Source organism: Ailuropoda melanoleuca, chromosome 7 (genome assembly GCF_002007445.2).
Source record: "Ailuropoda melanoleuca isolate Jingjing chromosome 7, ASM200744v2, whole genome shotgun sequence".
Classification (NCBI taxonomy): Eukaryota; Metazoa; Chordata; class Mammalia; order Carnivora; family Ursidae; genus Ailuropoda; species Ailuropoda melanoleuca.
Window position 1 is genome coordinate 57096947 of NC_048224.1, and position 18829 is coordinate 57115775.

The 18829-nt window shown below is 53.5% G+C and overlaps 1 protein-coding gene across 4 annotated transcripts in view; it reads right to left on the reverse strand.

Moving 5' to 3' along the window:
* LOC100469362 (adenylate kinase 8) overlaps positions 1 to 13365 on the reverse strand; it is a 110963-nt gene extending 97598 nt beyond the window's left edge. For 2 of the 4 annotated variants that reach the window (XM_034664745.1, XM_034664743.1), the window contains exon 1: positions 9941 to 10027. Coding sequence is in view for 2 of the 4 variants with exons in the window: in XM_034664742.1 (XP_034520633.1) it covers positions 9964 to 10032; positions 13347 to 13349 (72 nt within the window). In the remaining 2 variants the exon portion in view is untranslated. Of the gene's footprint in view, positions 1 to 9940; positions 10033 to 10665; positions 10728 to 13346 lie in introns of those variants that run through there. The other 2 variants (XM_034664742.1, XM_034664744.1) reach the window with 2 other exon arrangements.
* Positions 13366 to 18829: the final 5464 nt, after the last annotated feature.

Here is an 18829-nt window from a genome sequence, read left to right on the forward strand (position 1 = left end):
AAATAAATAAATAAATAAATAAATAAATAAATAAATAAAATCTTAAAAAAAAAAAAGAAAGAAAATGCCTCAGAGCTTGGTACAGTGTCGGGAACATACCACGTGCTCCTACGTGCTGGCTAACCATTATTTGTGTCTTTATCTTGATGGGCCAGTTCCGCTCTCTGCTGCCGGGGCTTGGGCTTTGTTTTTACTCTTCCTGATCTCTACTACCACAAGACCACAGGCCTGATGAGCCATGGGGCAAGGTGATACTTCCGGAGCTCACTGAAGCCAAGGCCTGTTTACATCCCTTGTGGCTAACCACACATCCTGGTGGACAGGCGCCGGTTTCCACTCTGGGCATTTGGTGAGGGCGTTAGGAAGACCTGGCCGACTGCTGGGGACTGGGCAGAGCGGACTAGAATGCGGTGACCTGGGTGTGGACGGGGTGGTGTCCCCGCAGGCTCCCCTTGGGCGCACCAGGGACAGACACAAGGATGTTGAGGTCTAGTGTCCGTTAGAGCACAGCGTCCCCTTGGCTGGGGCTCCAAGCATCCTGGTTTGGGAAGCAGAAAGACCATGCTGTGACACAGAACACGACTGGGGAGGACACCGACCCGCTGAGCCCAAGGAGGCCTGTTCCTGCCTCGCTCATGATAAAGATGCCTGCCCGACAGCCCAGAGCAGCCCTTGAGGGGGGAGTTCCGTGTGCTTGGCCTCTGCTCGGCCTCATGCTCTGCCACCTTTTGAGCTAGTCCTCACCTCCCGAGCGGTAGAACTCCATCCCAAGTGGAAGCTCACAGAATCAAAGAAAAACCAAGGCGCATGGACAGAAGCAGAGATGGACTCCAGCTGGTTTTCAAATTTCATTGATTTTTTTTCCCCTCCGGCCCTACATTTAAAAGACTGCTAATTCTCATCCAGGCGGGCCGTGGGGATGTTCCAGAACTCACTCGAGTAATGATGCCAAAGGCGTGCTGGGCGGCAGGTCACGTGCTGCCCCCAGAAGCGCACCGGACTCCAGGCAGTGAAGTAGGAAGGAGCAGTCTTCTCCCGCCCATACGTGATCTGTTTCCACCTGCTCCTCTTGCACGGGGAAAGCATCTTCACCCTGCCTGAGTGGACCTCAGAGCCAGGCGCAATGCTGAGCACTTCTTTGTAGGATCTCATTCAATAGGGAGAGCAAGGCAGCCCTTTGGACCCCAGAGAGCACGCGGCCTGCCTGCGACCTCAGGGAGCTCCACAAGGAGACGTGCTAAGGCCTGGGGGGCTCTCCCCACCGGGTCCCTTCTGCCTTCTTCCTAGCTGCTGCCCCCCAGCCCAGACATGCCAGGGACAGCTCCGGCCAGCAGAGGCGGACACAAGCCATCTGCAGAGCCCATAAATCACATCCCTGACCTGCAGAGGCCTCTGCTTTTTCTCGGGCGACAAACTCCCACTGTCTGACAGGCCATGGTAATTGGGTACAAGGCTTTCCCTCTCCACCACACAGCTGGGGGATGAGGGCGACCATACATCAAAACATTTCTTCTTTTTCTTCTCTTAGCCAGATATTTTCTCGCCCGTGACCTTCCAACTTAGTCTGGTTCTGGTGACACAGAAGTGCCTTTGTCAATGGGCCTGGCATGTTATCAGAGACCCCGGCGGAAGCCGGGCCTGTCAGAACCTCAGTGTGGCAGGGGCTACAGTGCCCTGCTGTCCTGGCCACTGGTCCTCCGACTTTAGTTAAGTCCCTTCTTCCATCTAGGCCTCAGTTTCTCCTTCTGTAAAAGGTTTTAGGTAGAATGACTTCTAAAGACAATGTTTTTAAAAAAAAAATGGTAAGAGGAATTGGAATTCCTCCACAAGGCACAGTCACTTTCATGATAACCCTTCATTCAATATTTTAAAATCCAGCATCCTGGTGGCCGACCCTTGTTCCAGCTGATGAAAGAGATGACGAGGCAGGACACAGGAAGTCTTGGCACAGGGCACCAAGATCGAATTGGAAGATGGTTCTCAAACCTTGAGCCCTGGGGTCTCAGGGCACAACGCTACTCTTGGGGCACAGCAGTTGAACCTGTGAAGCTGCAGGGGACCTTGAAAGCACTGATAATGGAGAACAATTTTACGATGCGATGAGGAAAGGCACTAAACAGGTCTCCCCACCAGTTACATAAAACCATGCCAGGGCAACCAACAAAATATTTTCCCCAGAGAAGCCTTGTGACAAACACGCTCCTGTGGCTGAAACAGTCGTTAGGATGTTCGGACTCAATTGCACAGTCACATTGTACTTTAAGCATCTTCCCCTCCTTGGGACAACAGTGAATGAGGATAGGATTTCCTTGCCCTGGTGGTATAGACTGAGGACTCATCCAAATGCCGTTCTCTCATTCATGAATGTCATGAATATTTCCCGAGCTTGGCATCTATGCCAGGTACCACGTGAAGAGCTGGGGGTTCTGTGCTGATTGGGACAGATGGGGCCCCTGCCCCCACATCGTGACTGTGGGCGTCTGGAGGAGCAGGAGAGCAAGAGGCCGTGAAGGCACGTAACAGGGAACCCAGGCTCCCTGGGGCTCGGCGAGCTTGGGGGGCCTCCCTGAGGGCGTGACTCTAACCTGAGACTAAGGAATGAGGAGCAGCTGCCCGGCTGCGTGGTGGGGGCCCCAGGCAGTGAGAAGAGCGTGTGTGAATAAGGTTTCTATTGCTGTGTAACAAACGCACAGTCTTAGTGGCTTAAATAGCACATATACTATCTCAGTTCTGTGGGGCAGGGGTCTGCATGCTGCTTGGCTGGTTCTCTGCTGGGGTCTCAGAGGGCAGCAATCAAGGAGAGAGTCGGGCTGCGTTCTCATCCAGATGCTGGACAGGGGAGGAATCCACTTCCGAGCTCCTTCAGGCTGTTGGCAGAATTCCCTTCTGTGCTGCTGTTTGACTGGGGGCTCTGGTTTCTCGCTGGCTGGAGGCTACCCACGTGGGCCTCCCCAACACAGCAGCTCACTTGTCAGGCCAGCAAGGGGACTCTCTCTCCAGTCCACCCAAAGTCTTAGATCATGTAACATCATCACAGGAATGACCTGTCCTCACATCTGCCCTCTTCTGTTGGCCCTAGTCCCACTCAAGGGGAGAGGGTTACAAGAGGTGTGGACACCAGGGGAGGGAAACTGCTGGGAGACCCTCCCCTCAGTGTGCAGAGGCCCTGGGAGGGGCCACGCAGGTGAAACTGGAGGAGGTGTGAAAGGCAGCGGGCACGAGGGGACAGAGGGACAGAACTGGGCAGTCAGGCAGGGTGGGAAACAGTGAAGGTTCTCAGAGGGGAGGACACCATGGCATGGAGTTTAAAAAGACAACCACTTCCGTAGACATAAAATAAAAACATCCTTCCGAGGGGTGTTCTTTCAGGGGAGCGCTAACCTCAGTTTCTCCAGGAAGGGAGTGGGTGACTGGGGGACAGGAGGGTGAGGGGCCTTGGGCACCTTTTGGATTTTGAACCATACAAATGTAGTGCAGTCAAGAAATAAATTCGTTCATTTTATGTTAAGCAGTCCCCGTGGCAGCAATATGAAGAAGGGGCCGGGAAGAAAGCAGGGTAGCTGCGAGGACGGATTAGGGCCAAAGGAAGGAAAGAGACTGCAGTAATCCAAACCCTGGAAAGCAAATGTGACTCTGGAGAAGTAAGACTTAGCATCTCTCTGGTATTAGAGCCTTTTCCTCTCAAATTTCCTGAAGCCACTGCCTCATTTCTTAGCTTCCCTCTGCCCTCAGAGACGTGGTCTGAAGAGCTCTCGGACGTCAAGACCTTGGCTGTCCCTAAAGAAAGGCCATGGGTCCCCAACAGGTAGAGCCCACCTCCTTTTCATCATTCCAATACAAAGGGCTAATTTCTCTTTCTCTAATGCATTTGATGGTCACTTCAAAGAAATTCTTCAAAGAGATTGCATTAGACCAAAAAAAAAAAGAAAAAGAGAAGAAAAAAACCCCAACATTAACTACAGAATCCTGATGGGTTATGATTGCATTACTTTTCCCTGAACGCTATTCCGTGCTTCCTTTTTGTGCTCTAAATTACCAATTCTAGTCCCTGTGTAGCTAAATAATAATAATTACCATATAAATGAATATGCATATGTGTCATTTTTCTCCCTAAAAGCAAGAAAGCCTGTTTATTTTGGATGAGGGTTTGTTTTGTTTCTGAACAACCAGAGCACATAATTAGGAGCCTCACCTCTTGCTCTTGAAATCCTGTCTCCGCCGGGAAGAGATGAAAAAGGTACCGGACACCCCTTGAAGCTCAGAAGAAATTTTACAACAAATTAAAGGAGATATTTCTCTGCTCTGCAGGTAACAACGGCCTGGACAGGATCTGAATCAGAATGTGAGGCCAGAAGGGGCTTCAAAGCTCAAGCCAAGCCTGTCCTTTGACGGACGGGGAACGGGGAACGGAGGCCTCTTGGAGCGAAGCACTCCCTGGAGGGACACCGTGTGCATCGGTGAGACAAGAACAGAGTGGCCGAATCACGACCCCGTATTTGCATTTCTGTTCTGGGACTCACTGTGGGACCCTGAGCAGGACACACAGCCTCTGCAAGTCTTAGATTCTGCAGCCCTCAACGCAGTGAGGGCAGCGCCTCCCCCACGGGGCTGCTGTCAAGATACATGAGGTCACAGATGCGGCCCTCGGCCCTACGCCCTCTTCGCTGGTCACCATCGACAGTATGACTGCAGCCTCGATGCCTAGGGCCCTGTGCCCTGCAATGTGGTGCACTGAGCAAAGTGCCAGGCCAGGCGCCCCAAGTCCCTGGGGTCCAGACAACATCTAACCATCATCAACAACGTAGTAATAATGATGATCATTAATCTCATTATAAATACTAAATAAACAATTAAATCAACCAAGAGTATTACTTATAATGTACAATAGAGTCATTCAGTACAATATAATTAATAATATCACTTACAATATAACTAATAACAAATTTTATTACGATCTTGATGGTAGCTATTGGCAGGGACCGGGGATGCCTGGGCTCACACTGTTCACACCGCAGGTGCGCTGTGCAGAGGCTGAGTGGACCGAACTTTTAGATAAGCTCAAGAAGGTTTAAGTAGCTAAACGCATGTGTCAGAGACTATTCTAGGTCACCGGGGGCAAGTTTGGGATGTCTTGTTGAAATCCCGGAGAGAACCACCATCTTTACCCCAGAAACCGTGACTTAGTGACTCACAGAGAATTTTAAAAATTACATGAATAAACCAGCCCAGTCCAGCTGGATCCTGTGTCTGGATCCAGTGTCTGGATCTCTGAGGCATGACTTCCAGGCAGTTCTCTCCCCCGTGGAATGCACCCAATGACCCACCCCCATGAGTGCGTGCCTCTGAATTCCAGGATGAACGTTTACGCACTAGAAACATGCATCAGTTCATGAAAAGCACTTACGCACAATAACACTGCTCTGTATGTCTTAAGATTGGGTCATGGGAGGATGGGGTAAAGCCTAGCCAGAAGCCAAAACGAGGGTCTGAGTCGAGAGGCTGGATTCCCCCACCTGCCAGACCCATCGCCTCTCTTGTTCCCGCGCTCAGCTGGGCTGCAGCTCCGGGCCTCTCCTGCACCAAGTGAAAGCCAACACTTGACCTGTGAGCACAACAGCCAGGATGTGGCAGTTCAGGCTCGAGCTCCTGGAAAATAAGGTGCTTTGATATCATAAGCATCTTAAAAGGAAATCTGAACCAGGCGTGGGGAGATCCTGCCGCCTTTGGTGACACCGAGATGGAGCATAGAACCGCCCCCACTGGGGCAGTGGCTTGGCCGGAGTGCGGCTGTGGCTCGTGAGTAGCCCACAGTCCTCAGGGCAAGTGAGATTCCTGGGGCAGGAACTGAAGAGTTACTGCGTTTAGAGCCGCGGCTAACAGCACGGGCGGTCCTGGTTCCAGGAGCTCTCAGCCTACTGAATTTGCCTCTCACACAAGGATGGCTGTGTCTCTCCGGCTCTTCCCTTTTTTTAAATATTTTATTTTTAAGTAATCCCTACGCCCAACATGGAGCTCGAACTCATGACCCTGAGATCAAAAGTCGCATGCTCTACTGACTGAGCCAGCCAGGTGCCCCCTGGCTCTGCTTTTAAAATGCAGCCCCCATCCTGCTGGCAGGTTCCAGTCTGGGTGACTTGGGTACGTTCATACCAAAGGAGTAACACTTGATATTTGGCCAAATGGGACCAGCACTGCTGGTGAAGAGAAGAGAAGCAGACCCAACCACTTCCAGCCTGGTGATCTGCAATGCACGAGTTTAATTTGACTTGGCAAATTCATGATCAATTATGGATTAAGGCATAGAGCATTTTGTACGGGAAAGTGCTGGCCCGTTTCCAGTCACCTAGGAGGCTCTCCCCTCCCCCTTTATTCCTGACAAATGATTGTTTCTGCATCTCCCAGATAAAAGAGAGGAAACCTTCAAAAGGGTAATCGATTGATGGGTCAGTTTTAAGAAAAGTTGATCAGAGATTGGTTGAACTGAGTATGGAGGGGGGCCCGAGCCTCATTCTGCCTGCCATCCCCTCCGCCTAAGACAGCCCTTCCACAGACCACCCCAGCCCCATCCTGGAGGCTTCTGGAACAACCTGGCTCTCCTGGCCTGGTTAGTGGCCCTCATGGCCCAGCTCACAGCTGGTCCTGCTTTGGTCATGCGAGGCTGTCTCCAATTACAGATGGTAAGCTCAAGGCCAAGGGACAACCTTGCTTGTGGGGGGGCTGAGGCAGGGGGAAAGGGTCCCAGCAGCAAGGACCATGCAGTGCCTGTAACAGGTGCCTGTGGCAGAACGCAGAAATAAAGTCCCAGCTTTCTGGCCAGAGGACCAAAAAGAGGAGCATCGGGGACCCGGAAGTCACCACGAAAATGGCAGAGAGAGAAGCTCAGGCAGGAACCAAATGAAACCGTTTATGGACTCATGGGCTCCCCCCAGTTGTGCACACAAGGGTGTGATGACCGCAGACAGCTTTCTAAAGACGTGGAGAGGAAGGAGAGCAAGGGCTGCTGCCCAGGCCCCGCTGAGTGGCACACACAGTGCAGAGAGGCAGAGCACTGCACAGAACTCGCCAGGGCTTTGAAGACAGAAGCGAGATGGGAGCCACAGCACAGAGAAGGAGGCTGGAACTTGCGACCTGAGCCCAAATGAGCCCGTGGTTAGTAAAGACAGAAATACCAACATCCACCATAGCATTTAAACAAGACCAGAGTCTCACAACAATATGAAAAGTGTTACACAACATGAAAAATGATACAAAATCATGCAACACAAGGAGAGCTGGGAAAACCTCAACTCACATGGGAAAGGACCTCAGGCATCACTGCTGACGTGACTCAGCTGTTGGAGTACCAAGGACTTGGAAGCAGCTGGGTTTTTTGTGTTTTTTTTTTTAAGCAGGCTCCACGTCCAGTGTGGAGCCCAATGTGGGGCTCGAACTCATGACCCTGAGATCAAGACCCGAGCTGAGATCAAGACTTGGATGCTCAACTGACTGAGCCCCCCAGGCGCCCCACTGAAGTGGCAGGTATTAAGACATAAAAATAACAATGGAGCTCAGACAAGTAAATGCGTGGACAAATAGAAAGTCTCAGAACGGAAGAGAGCAAGAAGAAACAAATGGAATTTTGAGAACTGAGAAACAGCAATCCAAATTAAAAGCTCACTGGATGGGCCCAACAGCAGAACAGAAACAGGAAAAGAAGGCCTCAGTGAGCCTCAAGGAGCTTCAATGCACATTATCCGATCCACGACAGAGGGGAGAGAAACAGAGAATAGGGCCCCAGCGACCACGGGGGGAACCACAGAGCAAGTGCTCGTGGCCCTGGAGCCTCAAGAGATGGGGGAGAGAATGGCGCAGAAACTATTCAAAGGGGGCGCCTGGGTGGCACAGCGGTTAAGCGTCTGCCTTCGGCTCAGGGCGTGATCCCGGCGTTATGGGATCGAGCCCCACATCAGGCTCCTCTGCTATGAGCCTGCTTCTTCCTCTCGCACTCCTCCTGCTTGTGTTCCCTCTCTCGCTGGCTGTCTCTATCTCTGTCAAATAAATAAATAAAATATTAAAAAAAAAAAAGAAACTATTCAAAGAAATAATGGCCAAAAACTGCCCAAGTTTGGAGAAAAACATAAACNCATCAGGCTCCTCTGCTATGAGCCTGCTTCTTCCTCTCGCACTCCTCCTGCTTGTGTTCCCTCTCTCGCTGGCTGTCTCTATCTCTGTCAAATAAATAAATAAAATATTTAAAAAAAAAAAGAAACTATTCAAAGAAATAATGGCCAAAAACTGCCCAAGTTTGGAGAAAAACATAAACTTATAAATTCAAGGAACTCAACAAACCCCCAAAAGAAGAAATCCGAAGAATGCATGCCAGACATATGGTGATCAAACTGCTGGAAACCAAGAACAGGGAGAACAGTCTCCAAGGAAGCCGGGGGAAAGGGACACGCTACTTGGGCGGGAGTCTGGGCAGCTGCCCTTCCACCAGACACCACGCGGGCCGGAAGGAAGCGGGATGCTGTGAGGTATGAGAAGAATGAGCTGGGGATCTAGCATTCTGAATCCAGGGACAAACTTCCTTCAAGAATGAAGGCAATAAGACATTCTCAGCTGAAGGGAAATCACGAGAGTTCACTGCCGGCAGAGCTGCCTGGAGCTCCAGACAGAAGGAGCCACACGCAGCGTTGGGAACAAAGGGAGAGCATCAGCAATGGAAATGCCTGGATAAACAGGTCAGACGGTTCTCCTCCTGAGTTCCTTAAAATAGGTTTGATGACGGAGAGCAAAACTGATAAGGCTGCCTGATGGGGTTTTCAGTGTCCACACACGTAATACGCAGGGCGGGGCACACACTCGAGGAGGGGAGGGGACTCTTGGACATTCTGCTCCAGATGGCACAGAAATGACTCTAAACAGACTGAGAAAAGGTAAGTCTGTATATCATCGATAACTAGAGCATTGCTTAAGAAGAAGCCATACAGAGATATAGTTAAAACACAAGAGAAAAATTACAATAGAATACTTTAAAAATGTTCAAATCATTGATAAATGGGACTGCATTAAAATTAAAACCATTCACTCTGTGAAGGCCACATGCTTAAGAAGAAGCCATACAGAGATATAGTTAAAACACAAGAGAAAAATTACAATAGAATACTTTAAAAATGTTCAAATCATTGATAAATGGGACTGCATTAAAATTAAAACCATTCACTCTGTGAAGGCCACAATGATATGAGGACACTAAGACGAGCCGTGGACTAGGAGAAGGTACTTGGAAATCACACAACCAGCCCTCTGTAACACTGGGGAGTCACGGTGTTTACCCAACGGAGTTCCTCTGGGGATCCAAAGAGTCAGTGAGTGTAAAGCCCTCCCGTGGCTCCCGTCGTTCCTGCTGCCCGCTTTCTGCCCCTCCATCCCCCTCCGCACCCCAGGGGGCCGACCTCCACAAATGGACTGCTCCACCTGGACACACTGCCGTCTGGCTTCATTGGGTTTGGCCAAAGTGGACGCTGGCAGGAGATCAAAGGGTGGCAGGAGAGAGTTTGGGGTACCCCCCAGTTCTCCCGCTGCCCCTCCAGGTCCAGGAGTGTCCAGCTCCCTGTGGGGCTGGTCTCAGCTGCTTCAGCAGTGCATGTGGGTTGCCTCAACTACCCCTCACTTCCACAACTGCCCTTTCCTTAAAAGAACTCCTGTCACCCCTTGGGACAGGCCGGCTCTGTCCTGGGATCCGCGAGGGATACCCCAGATTGCAGCTGGTGACTTGGCTCCATCCAAGGTGAAATCCACATCCATGGACTGAACTTCACTGAGATCGGGTTTGTCTGTTTTCCCCTTTTCTGCAGGTTCTGTGCTAGAACCTGAACCCAAGCCCCTCACCCTCCCTTCATCTGGTGACAGAGCCCCTCTCCCTGGGAGCCCCCGAGACACCGCACGCAGGGTTTCTTACCCGCCTGACGCAGGGTTTCTTACCCGCCTGACGCAGTCCTCTTCCTTCAGGCGTTCCTGAATCAGTTTGATGAGCAGTGTGCTGGACAGTTTCTGAAGGAAAGACGACATGCAGAATGAGGGTCCCAACTTGCATACTGAGCCAAAAAGGACACATAACTGGCAGGCCAGGGGGCTCAGCTGAGCACTGAGGAGCTGGCTGTGTTGACACGAAGGTTCCCCAGTCCCTGACTGATGTCCAGTGGCCTCTGTAAAGCCCAGGCCCACCTTGCAGCCCCCACCCTACCCTGAGCTTCATTCTGCACCAACCACTCCTTTGACGGCTCCTGACCACACGTGCACACCAACCTCCACACTTGCTTTATCCTGTGCCCCCGCCCAGATGCTCCCCCCACCCCACCTGAGCGACTCCAGGATCCCTCAGAGCCTTGGCCCAAGCGCCACCACCTGCAGGCAGTCCTCCCCGACCCTCCCCAGGCTAGGCTGGGGGGCGCCATAATCTTCAACAGCAAACTGTTATTGCTCTAACCACAAGGCCTTCCAGGGGTCTGCTCACGTGTCCAATTCCCCAGGAAGTCTCAAAGTTCCTGGATGAAAGGTACCAAGTCTAACTTTGTACCCCAGACAGTATGCAAGAGGGGGCCATGGTGCCCATCTCTTCCTAACTCCGCACTCAGAGACCTCACGGGGGTAGCTTGAAATCAGCCATGGGGGGAGTATTTATACCATGGAAAAGGGGGAACGCCGCAAAGACGGGCTTTTTTCCCCGGAGAGCTGGTTGTTCAATATTGGCCGGCACACCTCTGCCCCAGGCTCAAGTCAGTGCCAGGGAAATAGGATGCCCTTGTCAGCTGATGAGTTAATGAAACTCCATATTCCTGAATATATTCAATAAATAGTAATAATGACCTGTTATTTATACCCTTTGTGCTAGGCACTGTGCCCAGCTACATTGTTCGATGTTTACAACTCTGGACAGTCTGTACTATTTTTATCACCTTTTTACAGATAGGGAAGCCGAGTCTCAGAGAGGCGAAGCCCCCTCTCCTGGGTCATACAACCAGGGAGGAGCAGAGGCAGAACTTGAACCCACGCAGGGCAGCCAGAGCCCTGCCTCTTAAGCACTCCACTCTCCCTGGCCCAGCAAAGGCAGGTGGGGGGGGGCACAGGTGGGAAGTTAAGGATGCCCAACCTTCTGTCTCTCTTCTGAACTTTCTCTGGCCAGAATCAACATCCTGATTTTCACAACCAAGTCTGATTTTTCTAACAAAACCTTGAACGCCCCAGAGCTCATGCCTGGAAAACTCACTCCCACGTGTCCCCTTGACCCAAGATCACTAAAAGCTGGTGCTTCTCCACAAACAACCCCAAACAGTTGGTCAAAGCAGACTCCCACGCCAGCCCTGGACAGCACATCCCGATCTATGGCAGGGCTGCACTGGCCCCCGGCGGGGAGGGACTCCTGCCAGTGCAGACGACGGTCCGTGGGTGTGCACTGGCTGCACACAGAGGTGCCCAGCTAAGGTGGTGAGAAATCTACCTTACGCTCCTTTTCCCAAGCTGGGGACCCCAGAGTGGGGCCATGTAGGCCTGGCAGGGGGTGGGGGGCAATTTCCCAAAGTATCCTTAGGGTCAGTGGTGGCCCTGGTAACATTTTAGTGACACTGGAGACAAGTCTGGGTCTTTCATTCTAGAGCCAGCATCTGTGAGGGTTTAAAGACCAGGTCCTGCCTTGGGAATGCTGTCACATCTGCCTAGAGTGCTGTCAGAGCGCCTAGAGAGAACGAGAGCCAGGACACCAGAGCCCCTCCAACAGGCTGCACACTGTCGGGGCTGGCTTAGAAATGGTGCACGCGGCCGGATGTGTCCATGCCTCACATTCATTGCGTCCTGGCAGTGCGGGTGTGGGCAGTGGACAGAGCTCAACCACTTCTGACTATGGCCGTTCGCCATGTTTCAGTGAATGGGCTTAGGCCGGCTCTGCCACAGAGTAATTCAGAGACAGGGAACAGGGTGTGGGCGCAGGCACAGAAGCTGGGGGTGGGGGAACAGTCCCCAAAGGGGCTCAGCGCCTGTGTGCTCAGATCTGCCCAATCTCTGAGGTAGGGTTGCTGAGGTGGCTGGTCCGGGGACCACATCTGCAGAACCACTGTCTTAAAAGCAAACTCAAGCACCCAATCCCTCCCCCACATGGAAGAGGCTGCTGGGGAGGGTGCCTTTCTGCCCTACCACTATCCTCCCAACTCTCCTGGGAAACTTCTCCAGCTGGTGAGGGAAGGGGGGTCAACAGGGAGCAGCCCTTTCCTGTCCCCTCGTGTCCCCTCCCGACTCCAGGCAGAGCCAGCTGCCACCCTGAGGCCCGCTTCCCTTCAAGATTACTCTCCTGTCCCTGCCAACACCCATTCAGGAGGCAGCACCCAAACAGGTACTGGGATGGGCAGGGGTGAGGTTGGAGGGGAAGATGGGGTGCGGGGGTGGGGGAGGTGCCAGCCAGTCAAAGAACACGGGTTAAAAGGAGACAGGTCCAGGTGGAGTACAGCACCCGCTGGGGTCTGCCCTGCGGGGGACAGGCCCTTGACTTTGAGCATAGCCCCTCCCAGGTGCACCCCGCCGCTCCCCGCCTTGGCGCTGTCTCAATGCCAGCTTTGATGTGTCACGTCAGCAGCAGGGCTTCCAGGGGGTGCCTCTCAGAGTTCTGCCAAACTGTCTTTGTAGGAATCAGGCTCCCACCTCCCAGAGCTCCGCCATGCTCTCCCATCCCAGCTCCCCAAGGCCTGGCTTTGTGGGGAGAATCAGGGACAAACTGGTAAAGCCGGTGATGCCCCCGCTGGTCACAGAGAAGGCCCAGATCAGATGCAGGGCCCTGGCTCCTCGTCTCCCTGCTTCCTTCTCATCAAGGGCAGAATCGGCCGCATCGGCTCCTGTTTGGACCCTCTTCTCCATCCAGCTTCCAATGCCCACTGCTCTGCTGACCTCAGAGCTGCTGCCCCCACTGAGTGACGCGCTGGTTTGGTGCCATGCGTAAGCAGCGGCAGGTGGAACCCTGGCTCTGCCCACCACCCCCCCGCCCCGGCACCTCCCTTCACTTCTCGCACCTGGGCTTCCTCACTGGGATGACACGAGCCGGCCTGGTCCCATCACCAGGCCCCACTCTCAGGTGCCCTACTGTCCCTGCGTCACCTTGGGTGACACCTGCTCAAGAGGCAGAGGGCATTTTGATCTCCAGTATGAACTCCCACCTGGAGCAGAGTCGGGAGGGGAACAGTTGAGACTCCTGGTCTGCCCAGTCCGGCCTCTTCCTCCTACAGCTGCAGCTGGCGGGGGTGGGGAGCCTGAACCTGGACTTGAGCTCGCTTAAGAACTGGTCAGAGAATCTTTAAAGGCAACTCTCATTTCAAAGTTCCTACCATTTCTAGGACTGTCAGAGCAGATCTGGATGGCGGGCACGCTCACAAGTGCTGAAAGGCAGGGCCCGGGCGACAGGAGACAGGAGGAGGGAGAGAATGGGAGACGAGGCGTTGAAGGAAGAGCACGGTCCAGACCACATGCCACACAGCAGGCCCACAGAGGGAAGGGGCCCGGAGGAGACCCTGCAGTGGGGAAGGCCAACAAACTTTGCAGGGAGAATGGTCCTCGGGCTTAAAGGTCCCTATGCTGGGCCGCAGGCAGAACCTCCACTACCCCGAACCTTCTGCAAGGCCCGTTCACACGGCCGCCTGGAGGGGTGGAAAGGGGACACGAGACAGAGGGAGGGCTTCAGCACCATGCACTTTGTCTCAGTGTGGCCTCCAGGACACAGAGCAGCAAGCCTGGAGAGGGCATGGCTGGAGCAGACGGAGACCACCCACGGGACTGGGGAGATTCCAGAAATCCTCAGCGACACTGGAGAGCCTTGTGTGTACCCGGAGGCAGGATGAGACGGACGGCATAAGTTCTTTTCCTTGGATGTTAAAGAAAATGGTGGCCCTAGCAGCTGGGCACTCAGGTGCACCGGGCTCCACCAGATTTTAACTTTGTCAACAGAACTGGAAGGAGTAAATGACACTGGAGCTGGAAAGAACCCAGCTCTGGCTCCTTGCTGTCTGACCGGCCTTCAGAGCCGGGGTCACTTATTCATTCAACAAACACAGGCTGTGGTGCCCTGATATGACAGCTGCATGCCCAAGAAACCTTGATTTGGCGACAATTGTGCTGTAGGAGTAACCACAGTGAGAAGGGGAGTGGCGGTTGGGGGGCCGGAGCCACTTTAGAATTCCCTGGGGAGCATCTGAAACTCTCAACGCCTGGCCCTACTCCCAGGGACTCAGACTCATCGAGTCTGGCAGGGCCCAGGCAAGTCCTGCATGCCACACACACTGAGAACTTCTGCGCCAGGCGATTTCTCAGGTATGTTCTCCCTGCAGGGATTCAATAATAAAGTTCTTTAGAGGTAAGACATCCCAGAGCAATCACACCCAGCTCCTGCTGCAGAGAAATGCCCTTTCACCAGGGACCCTCTTCTCCTTCCTACCACCTCCTGTGTGATTAGAAACCCAGAGGACTCGGTTTTCCCCAACTCCAGGAGGGCCTGGACTCGGGTGAGGCTTTCCAGAAGCCCTGGGCCAGAATCGAAGGAGGCACGGACTCTCTGGCTCGTACAAGTGCAGGGTCAGCACCTGACAGCTGGTGCCTCCTTCACTTTTGTGCCCTGGGCTCCTGCTGGCCTCCCTCGTGCTCCCCACCCTGCCGCCAGGGCTCCCCCACCCGGTGTTTGTGACAGCGGATGGGGGCGGGCTTAGGGAATGGACCAGAGCCTGCAGATGAGGGAAAAGGATTTGACGTAATAGGATAAACTGAGAGCAAATGTGGCCTTGGTCAAGGCGGAGAGGAGATGAGAAGAGGAGAGGGCCCTGGGGCCTGGCAGACTGGGCGAGGGGCTAGAGGACCATGAGAAAGGTGCCTGCTTAGGGAGAGGTGTGGTTTTTTTTTTTTTTTAATTTATTTATTTGAGAGAGAAAGAGAGAACATGAGCAGGGAGAGGGGCAGAGGGAGATGGAGAAGCAGACTCCCCACTAAGCAGGGAGCCCGATGCAGGACTCGATCCCAGGACCCTGGGACCATGACCTGAGCCGAAGGCAGACGCTTAACTGACTGAGCCACCCAGGCATCCTTGCTCAGGGAGAATTTAACCCTGACCTGATACCAAAGAAAGACTGGTGAGTTTTCTAAGTATGACTGTGTGTGTGTGTGTGTGTGTGTGTGTGTGTGTGTGTGTGTACGCGTGCGTACGCGCCTGTGTGTTTAAGAGAAAAGAGCCCTTATTTCTGGAAAGTGGAAATAAATGAAGGCCAACCCAACGAGAAAAGCAAAGGCTACTTAGCCAGGGCTTGCTCTGGGGAGGGGTCATCGCATCACTTGAGTTTGGCAGAGACTCCGAGGGGGTGGCGGAGTGGGAAAGCCTGGTGGTGTGGTGGACCAGCTGCCCATGGCAGGCGTGCCCTGCCAGGGCTGCAGCCTGGGGGAGCGGGAGGCAGCCGTCGGCAAGCGGGGCATCCTGCGTGTTTGGCTTCTTCTGCTTGGCCATAAGCTGGAAGTAGGGACAAAATCTGGGGAAGCTGTCCACGATGAATCAAGTCCTGGCCACATGGGGCTGACTGTGACGGGGTTAACACCGGCTTCCCGAGCTGGTCACGGGAGACATCGAGCTGGTTGCCTGGGCATGTCACTACAGGTTGTGGGTCAGAGCTCCATTTTTTTTTTCAGATTTTATTTATTTATTTGAGAGAGAGAGTGAGAGAGAAAAAGCACCAGAGAGGGGAGAGTCAGAGGGAGAAGCAGACTCCAGGATCATGCCCTCAGCCTAAGGTGGACCCTTAACCGACTGAGCCACCCAGGCGCCCCAGAGCTCCATTTTTATATATGGTCTGGTCATTGTGTATTCAGTGTCTCAGCAGATAGAGACTGAAACAACTCTGGATGAAATGAAATGCCGAATGGGTTTGCTCTCATAAGCCGGCAGCAGGGAGGTGCAGGGTAACACGTGGAAAGAGACTACTATGAGCTGATGCTGGTTGAAGCCAGTGATGGGACTGTGGGGTTCTAATGCCTTTCTCACTGCCTCTGAGTCACATTCTAATATTTTATAATAAACAGTTAAAACAAAAAAGCTGGTCCAATCCTTCCCTGCCCACATCGTTCTGTGGCCATTTGCCTGATTCTGGGCTCTTTCACATCGTGAATCCTGCAGTTAGGCTCTCTAAGAAGGCCTTTCCTAGCATGACTGCATGACTTGGCCCCACCAAGCCCCTGAATCTTGCAGTCCGTCTGCTCTCCCAGCTGCGGGCCAGTGCCTGGGAGTCAGTCAGTGCTCAGAGAACGCTTCAGCGGGTGAGTGACTTAGTCAGCCAAGGCTTCCAGGCCCCTTAGCCTGGGTACCCCCACCTGCCCTGGAGTTCCTAGGGGCCAGGAGAAAGAGTTCATCTTTGGGTCTCCTGTGGCACTGCAGGAGAGCGCAGGGCACACAGGAGGGGACGAGGGAAGTATTTGGGGAACCGTCTGGAAATGGCTAAAAGGAGGAGGTCTTGGTTAACACCAGCAACCTTCTCGGAGAGAATTCCAAGTAGGAAGGCAGAGCCGAGATTAACAGGAGAAGACTAGGGATTTGAAGGTATTATTGCTACTTGCATAAGAGCTGTAGAAGGCTCCAAATCCGAGACGATTTAAAGACAACCCTTAACGAGAGGCCATGCCTGGCAACGGCCACCTATAGCCAGGCCATGCGCAGCTGCCCGATGCACACCCAGGCTGGCTTTTCAGAGCCTTTTACTCCTTGATCAGTCCTGATGGCCTTGCCTTTCATCTTCCCTCCCCCGTGCTTCTGAACCACGGAACCCCATCCAGACACCCTTGAAAGCACTTCGATGTGATCTGAAATATGCTGATAATTACAGTAATGAAACCCAGGAGGAATTTCCTTAAAATCCTCCCCTCTGTTGAATTCAATAAACCTGATAAAAGTATCTTTATCCTAGAAATATGCCTGCCTCCCCCGCCCTGCAAAGCTATCTGAAAACAAGATAACCACTTTCTTTCTGAAACCATGTTCCCCTGCCAAACGCTGGTGTCCCCACACATTGATTCCTGCAGGGCTGCAGGGCAGGGGCAGACGGGGCATCACTTGCTCCCCCGAGAGCCCCCGCCAGGGGGGGGGCAGGGGGTGCTCTGGACTGAGCATACTCAGAGTCGCTTCACCATGGCCGTGGCTGACCTCGCTCAATGAGGTCTTCCTGCCATCGAGTTGCCGTAACCGGCCAACCTGGGGCTGGGAGTCCCACGCCGCATCCCTGAGAACTGCCCGTGCCCTGCAGGGCCCTCCCAGCCAAGTCGGTGCCCCGGCAACCTTGCCGAGCCCTCTTCGCCCACCCCACACCAGAGCTGCCCGGGCCCCGGGGACACCTGACCAGCTGGCCCATGCAGAGCCCCTTTCCTGAGGCCTTGGTGCTGCCTCTGTGGGGGGCTGGAAGCAGGGAACAGGGTGGGGATCAAGAAGGACAGAAGAGAACCTCGGGATGGAAATACAAGAGGAAGTGGCCTCAAAGAGGCAGAGAGTGGCCATAGGTGGTGCCCGATTCTGACTGCAGAGCCAAGGAAGAAGGTGCTGCTTCCACCCGGGCCCCAGGCGTCACTGTGGCCCCCTCCCCCGCCCACAGCTCCCCACCCCAAATGCTGGCCCGGCTCTGGGTTAGGCCTGAATCTGCCCTGGCCCTGGGCGGTTACTTAACCTCCACAGGCTGGGGAGGCCAGCACCCCCACACTGTGCATGGAGGTCGCAGAGGTTACGAGGTAAGGAGGGAGGCCTGGAAAGGACTCAGCAAACACAGGGATTCCTACCCTTCCCAGCCAGCTTCCCTCACAAACAAGAGGCAGCAGAGTCTCCATAAAGAACGTCCAAGAAGGCACATCCCTGCAGCTATGGTCTGAACGCTTGTGTCCCCCAAATGCACATGCTGAATCCTAACCTTGGAGGTGACAGTATCGGGCTGGGTGGGCTTGGGGAGCTGATTCGGTCATAAGAGAGAGCCCTCGTGAATGGGATTAGTGCCCTTGAAAAAGAGACCCCTCTCCACCACGTGAGGATGCAGCGAGAAGACGGTCCTCCCCAGACACCACATCTGCTGCGACGCCATGACCTCAGACTCCCAGACCCCAGAACTGGGACGAATCAGTCCTGTGCTGCCAAGCCAACCAGTCTGCGGTAGCTTGTGACTGCTGCCCAAACACACTAAGAAATCCGATTATAGTCCAGAAGGGATTATGAAGAAACATTTCGAAGTTTCTATTTGTATTAAAGAGAAACAACATAATCAAGCTCTGTATTTCCTATTTAAAAAAAAACTTTCAAATATGGGGTTAGTGAGATTTTAGAAACAGAACACTCAATGCCCTGGGATGCCACCCACAGCTGTGTGTAAGTGAGACGGAGGGGATGGAGGGCAGCCCTAGCACTACTGAGAGCCAAAGAGTGCCACAGAGTGCCACAGAGTGCCACAGAGCACCAGAGCGCCCATAGAGCACCACAGAGTGTCACAGAGCACCACAGAGCATCACAGAGCACCACAGAGCATCACAGAGCGCCAAAGAGTGCCACAGAGCGCCAACAGAGTGCCACAGAGCGCCACAGAGCACCACAGAGCATCACAGAGCGCCAAAGAGTGCCACAGAGCGCCACAGAGTGCCACAGAGCGCCACAGAGCACCAGAGCGCCCAGAGTACCATAGGGTGCCAGAGTGTCACAGAGCACCACAGAGCATCACAGAGTGACAAAGAGCGCCACAGAGCACCAGAGCGCCCACAGAGCGCCACAGAGCGTCACAGAGCGTCACAGAGCACCACAGAGCATCACAGAGCGCCA